Source organism: Macrobrachium nipponense, chromosome 8 (assembly GCF_015104395.2).
Source record: "Macrobrachium nipponense isolate FS-2020 chromosome 8, ASM1510439v2, whole genome shotgun sequence".
NCBI lineage: Eukaryota > Metazoa > Arthropoda > Malacostraca > Decapoda > Palaemonidae > Macrobrachium > Macrobrachium nipponense.
Window position 1 is genome coordinate 107,601,044 of NC_087203.1, and position 7,261 is coordinate 107,608,304.

The 7,261-nt window shown below is 36.1% G+C and overlaps 1 protein-coding gene across 10 annotated transcripts in view; it reads left to right on the plus strand.

Moving 5' to 3' along the window:
• The window catches only part of LOC135222952 (thyrotropin-releasing hormone receptor-like), a 576,292-nt gene extending 573,596 nt beyond the window's left edge, over positions 1-2,696 (plus strand). For all 10 annotated transcript variants that reach the window (XM_064261405.1, XM_064261409.1, XM_064261413.1 and 7 more), the window contains one exon: positions 847-2,696. In XM_064261405.1, coding sequence (XP_064117475.1) covers positions 847-1,643 — 797 coding nt within the window. In that variant the 3' untranslated portion in view covers positions 1,644-2,696. The remainder of the gene's footprint in view (positions 1-846) is intronic.
• Positions 2,697-7,261: the final 4,565 nt, after the last annotated feature.

Consider the following 7,261-nt stretch of genomic DNA (forward strand, 5'->3'; position numbering starts at 1 on the left):
ACACAAATCTTGCCAATAGAAGATAGAATGATCTTACTTATTTACGTTCAGACTGGCGACTTCGTAACTCTGACAGCCTACAGACTTAGGGAGTTATATGGAAGTAAATACAAACTTGATCACTGAATATTACGAGTTTTACTGGAAAAGTGAATTTAGACAGACCTAGTGGCCTAATTGCTAGTGACAGTTACGGACTGACTTGCAGACTAAAACAGAACGATTTTCGCTAACTGACAGCCAACATACACAGAGGGTTTACTAACAGAAGATTGGTAAACTGTACTTGACAGTCAGGAATTATATGTCACAATACAAGCTGTACTAGTTCTGAGAGAGAGAGAGAGAGAGAGAGAGATACGACTTCAAAAATAACAATGATTTTGTTGTAGAGATCAAAAGTGTATCATTATGCTTGGAGAGAGAGAGAGAGAGAGTTTTAAATATTTATTGCATCATCTGTTTTAAACGAATAAGCTTTCCCAATAAATATTAATGAGGTATGTGTCAAATTTGTTTTGCGACAAATTCCATTTGTTTTATATAATTATATTGCTCAACTCTATTACCTTTAGTAATATCAGTGTACATTAACTAATTAACCGTGGCGCTTTGCATGTGTATGTATGTATGCATGCATATAACATATATTTGTCTCTAAATTAAACGCCAGTAGTTCTTTATAAAGCCATCTATTGAAGGCAGAACTCTTGTATTGCAATTAAATAACCAATGATACGAGTTGTCAATGTTAGTATATCGTTAATGAACTCCTCTAACGCTAAAACCTCTCGCAGATATTTGTAACTTTCTCATATTTGATGGATGTTTTCTTTTTCAAAACAGGAAACTCGTCCTCCAACGGCCGTAGCGTCTCTTCGAGGACCATCTCGACAGACGTCACGGCCATCAAGGACGTCCATCCCAGAATGGCCTTGATCCGCTGTGGTCGACAGGCTTCCTTCGACGACTTCTCGACCTCCTCGAGGCCCAGCATGGCGAAATACGGGCGCCAGAGTAGTTTCGCCGGCACCCACTGCTTCCCCAGCAGTAATCCGCCGAGCACCGTCAGTTTCAGCAGGCAGAACAGCAGGGAGAACAGCAAGGATCTCCACAAGGAGGTCGAGAACGGCATCCTCAGTGCGGTGGAGATCAGGAGGTACACGGAGGGCGAGAAGCGCCTCTCCGGCGAAGGGCGGAGGCTGTTGGAGAACGAGCGGAGGTCGTTCCGGCAGATCCAGGAGGAGAAGTTGGGGTGCTGTCGGACCAGGACCGACAGCCTGAGTCAGAGGAGGGAGAGGGAGAAGAAGATCGTGGCGGAGATGGAGAAGCTCCTCTCGAAGGAAGGCGACGCCACCACCAACACCACCGTCTCCACCATCAGCAGCACCTCGAAAGAGTCTGAAACTTCGCAGGGGAGGGAGAGTCGCGAAAATGACCAGGGATGCTGCCCCCCCAAAAAGGAAAGGCAGCAGCAGCAGCAGCAGCAAGAGCAGATTGTTAACCCGGAAACTCTAGCGGAAAATAGCCGTGAGCCGATAGAATTCCGGGGGAAGGGCGCGGCCGAGCCAGGAGGCGTCAACGACTCTGGGAAAACGATTTTCTTTTGCGAGAGTCTGAGTACAAAGGTCAGCGTGGTGTGAATTGATGCCAGATTCCTGAAAGGGGCATTTTCACCCTCACAGCTTTACTTACCAAAAGCCAAAGAGAACAAAAATAAATAAATAAATAAAATAAAACAAAACAGAGTAGGCTACTTCATTTTCTAAGATATATTGATACTTCTGGAAAGTCCTAGTGCTTGCTGAAAACGGGGGAGTCTTCAGTCAAGCAAAATGGCTTTGTAAATAATGTTTTCGTGTACGTGTTCTTGTGTGTTCATGTGCACGCAAGCGTGTGAACGTACACATATATGGATTTCTTATCGATGACCGGAAGGTGATATTATAGCTACAAATGAACTGTAACGCATTCATATTGATATCTTATCAAAATAGGAAATTTTCTAAATTTAGACAACATAAAATAGTTGTTTTTATAAAGAAAAAAACAAAGCAAATAAGGACATCCGTTTAACAGAATATTTTAGGAAGCATATTGCATCGTTTAAAAGTTCTTGAATAAATTTAGTTTTTGTCCCTCAAAACTGGTTTCATGTGGTACTTTTGGGGAATGCAAAACAGTTTGGGGGAGTCGTAGATAATTGAGTCCAGTTTTGACAAGGCATCTGAGTTGAAACGGCCAGCAACTGTTATGAAGGACATACTTCTTCAGGAAACATTGCATCTAAATGAAAGTAATTATATCAGGCACTGATTTCGTAGATTGTCTAGGAATGATTCACGGATTTTGCGAATTAGTAACGAGAAATTTTAGGTAGAATTAGACATCAACTTTGATTTACTGTCAATAGCCATAGAAAACGTAGATCACGATCTTGCAGACATGAGTAGGAGTATATATTTGTATGGCGGAATTGAAGATAAACGTTATAAGAAATTTCCAACGTACGATTCGAGAAACTGATATAGTAGTCACCAGTTTGAATCTGTTATTTTAATGAGAAAGAGCAGTTAATGACCCAAGGATAATGTTTCATTTAAAAGTTGAAGCATAAATTATTTGCATTTGATATCCATACTAAACTATAATGAACATTGATGGATACCTTAAAATGACATTGTGTTTTGGCGAGTAGCTCATATATATATATATTATAATATATATATATATATATTATATTATATATATATATATATATATATATATATAATATATATAAATTATATACTTATAAATATATGTGTTTGTAAAGCTCCATTTGAGGACTGGATCGTCCTTTTTATATTGGTGAAGGTTATGCAAATAATATTGAGTTAAATCTTTAAAGTAAAGCAAAAACATATTACATCCAAAATCATTTCCAGCGCGATTTTTGTAAAGCTAGTGAAGGTATTGGTAAATCCAGTTTTGTTTTTGTATGAGTTATAATTACCCCCATGTAAATTAGGTATAAGCTGGAGATGGTTATGAATTACTCATAACCAAAGTTATCACTTTATAACAGGGGCCTTTATTTAGGAAACTAAGGTAGGATTGTATTCCCATTATCCAGTTATCAAGTCGAAAGATAAGCTTATCACTGGAGATTCCTTGGCATTAGATTTTTTCTTTTCATATTTCTCGTCACTAAAGTTGCCTTTGTTTTGCCAGATTATATTATCAATTTCTTCAACCTTCAGCTTTGATGGATTAATTAGGGAACTTTAGAAAAGTTTCGGAGAGTTATACATTCATATTCGTAAATATATAGTAAATTCATTAATGATCGTTTACTGATTCCATTTCGGAGGTAAAAACATTGGATAATCTTTCATGAATTGCATCATGGTATTCTTTTGATGTCATATGGCTGCTCTCAGTAATGGTTATATATTTGTTTTATTAATTAGTTTATCCAGGTTTATTATATTCGTATTTACATGTATTACAATACCTCTCGTTTCTTTTTTTTTTTTTTTTTTCTTTTTTAACTTTTGCATATGTGGGCATTTTTATATGTGAGAGTTTGCTTAGCATGATCGCTGCCCGTTTTCACTTCTTCGGTAACTGTACTAGAAGTTTATTCCTGAAATTCAAATTTCATTAGTTTTTGCACGTCAGTGCATTTGGATTCGTATCTCTTTTTTCTTCACCAACAAATCATTATTTAAAAAAAAAATTTCATAGATGGGTACGTAGAATAATTATAAACTAAACCATCCAGAGCGCTATAGTTCCACTGGCAATCATAAAACTATACATTAGCATAATCAGCTGATTTACTATTCAGTAGGCGGCCTTTACCTAATGTTCTTTCACTCTTCCCTTCATGTTTCTAAGTTCTTTACTAATATGAAGAGTATGACTTGGTGTCGTGTGATTTTCTTTCGCTGCACTTGGGACGGTATTTTCTTTAATCACATTTCCACGAATTACAAAATGTGTGGTTGTCATTCAGTACACTTCCCAGAATGGCGCATTCAGACTAAACTTTGGACTTCGTTTCATTTCCAAGTAACATTTTGAAATGTGAGATTTTCTGTCATTGATCTGTTTTTTATTGGTCTGTGACTTTCTGAGTTCGGACTCTTGAGATTTTCATTCTTTTGACTACGTTGGAAGGCGTTAATTCAGGTCTTATACTGCAAGTTAATCTTTTATTTTTAACTTTTCAGACACCACACAAAATGATTTAATCAGCGCAATACCATGTACACAGCAAGTCCCTCATTAATCAGTCCTCACGTGTAAAATGGCTTCTTACAACACGGGGTCATAAAAACGTCAGGTCCCGATTTTAACTCTCACAATTTGATGGTCACCCGATTGGCCGAATTTTACTTTATGAGTCGTGTGTGTGTGTGGATTCGCAGTTGCGGTTTTACGTTGGTGATTTTCAAGTGATTTAGGTATCAATGCATCAGTACAATAAATAGAACATTTCCACTCGATAATCGCCATGCAAACTTCATTCAAAGAGAATGTTGTTTTAAACCCGCGGAGTTTAGTTATGGATTGATATTTTGAATTTTCGTTTGATCACTATGCGTCATTCGTGGCATGTCAAAGAGGTTATTGCTTTACATTCTGTGGTTGTAATAATTAAGTGATATTTAGAATGATTTTTCGATTATATGGAAAGTCCATTACTCGTGTTGAATAATATTCTTTTTATATCAATGGGCCGAAATGGTAGACTAATGTTCTGAGTTTTCGTTTGATCGATATGAAAATTCCCTACTGTCAAAAAGATGATTGTTTTACTCTCGTTTGATCTAACCGTATTGAAATATGTCAATTCTGACGGTGAAAAAATAAATATCATTCAGAGGAATAAGTCCTGCCGGCAGTATTATTTGGTTACATGTAATTGCTTTGATGATATATATTATAAATGTAGTTCTCTTGAAAACCTACAACATTTGCGCTGATTTTTTTCCTAGATGAATTTCATCTTACTTGGATGTCATTTGACCTTTGAAATCGCCGCCAGTTCTGTGCTTCCAAGAACAGTTCTATGCCCACTTTTGCAACAGGGTCTCTCTCTCTCTCTCTCTCTCTCTCTCTCTCTCTCTCTCTCTCATATGAAAGGAATTAACTCAATGTATGAAATGCATCCACCAATCATGCAGTAACAAATATAAATCTCTCTCTCTCTCTCTCTCTCTCTCTCTCTCCTCTCTCTCTCTCTCTCTCTCTCTCTCTCTCTCTCATGTAAGGAATTAACTCTACTGTATGTATGAAATGCATCCACCAATCATGCAATAACAAATATAAATTAACTTCTCTCTCTCTCTCTCTCTCTCTCTCTCTCTCTCTCTCTCTCTCTCTCTCTCTCTCTCTCTCTCTGCACTGCATGCATGCATGCATCCACCATCCATGCAGTCACAAATATAAAAATACGGGTAAAATAGAGTAGACATTCTTTTCCGTTGAATCAGATGCACGTGCATATTCTGATAGGAATATTCAGTGTCGAAAATGCCTGAAACGTTCGGTAACTGAAATGAAGATCCGGGATGTGTTACACTATATTAGACAAGAACTGCATTTCCATTCGCTGAGCCGGGTTTGATCTGTAGCCTAAAGTTAGAACTGACGCGAGATATCTAGGAACACAAGATTATTAGATGCGCTCCCCACTGCAGTATCTCATGGAGCTGGCTTTGGTGAAAAGAGTGGCTTAAAATGTGGCCTGTCTATGACAAAAACAAAGTCAACTGTCTTTGTATTAATGGGTAACCACAAGTAATTCCCCGAGAGGCTGGTAGCAGTACAGTTATTTTCTTATAACGTGTGTCACGTGCCATAAATATATATTTCATCTTTTGTCATGGATTTCTTGTAGGTAGACAGATCGCCTAAAGTCATAGTTGTATAGAATAAGTGTTAAATGGTGACCTTGATATTTGTAAAAGAAGAGGAGAATAAACAGGTCTCGTTCTCTTGTGTATTTAACCTGAATGTGTCACAAATGTTAAGTATTAATATATGACATAAAAAAATATATGTTGTGATACGTATTGGAAATTAATTATTGTGCAACATGCAATCTTGATGTTAATAATAAAATTTTTGTATTGTACTTCTTTTATTATGTCCAGCTTTGGGAAATGTGACAGACATTATATATATTTATATATATATATATATATATATATATATATATATATATATATATTATATAGTGAAAGTATTATATATATATATTATATATATATATATATATATATATATATATATATATATTGTGAAAGTAGACAGATGTTTTGGGAATCTCAATCTCAGTAGGAAAAGAAGAGCGTAGGTTAAGAGACACCACATTTTAATTGCGACGCGTTTCGTTGTTTCTTCATAACATTTTCAAGCCTAAAAGAGACATTACAGTATTTTAATGGTAGTTACAAGATTATGTAATTATTGGCTGACAAAGCTGAGTAAAAGTAGCAACTAAGATAATGGTTAAAATCTTTTAGAATAAATTGCACCAGCATACTAAAAAATAAATTTATTATAGGATCTTTGAAATAAATTACAAACCGTATACTAAAAACAGAATGGTGGGAAAGACAGAGATGGAAAGTTTACACTAGAAATGAATGACTGAATGATTTATATTAAAAGCAAGGGATAAGAGAATTGTCAAGGTTAAGATATGGTTTCCTTAAAAATATTTCTATCGACTCAGAGATTCTCAATAAAATGACTTCTCTAAAAGTACCATGCACACTAATATTTTCCAATCTTCTACCTGTATTCCATTCCTCTATGTGCTGTAAAATCGGGGATCTGGTTGGCTTGGCCAACAAGCAATCAGTACGAGGAGAAATGCCATAATGTTCGGAAGATCTTGTCCGGACCGACCGTTTTGACTGGCCAATATCTATCATGATAGATATTGTCGAAGAATATTTCTATTATATTTTTTTAATAGAATGTTCTGAAATGCTCAGCCAAAGTGGGGCACGTGAATGCCACTTATTATCCGTTTGATCTTTGTAAAGATTGAGTTTCATTTTTATTTTTCCTATAGCAGGGTTATGCTCTCTTAAAAGGTAAAATTTTTTTCTTTTTTTGTCATTCTGGAAAACGTTAGATATTTTCTGGACTAAAAGTTCCGGTTCCTGCAGTTATATTTTTCGTAAGAGGTTGCAAAAGTCCTAAGCATGTTTTCAGATGTGGAAACGATGGTTTGAATCATAAAGAAGGAACTTTTTGG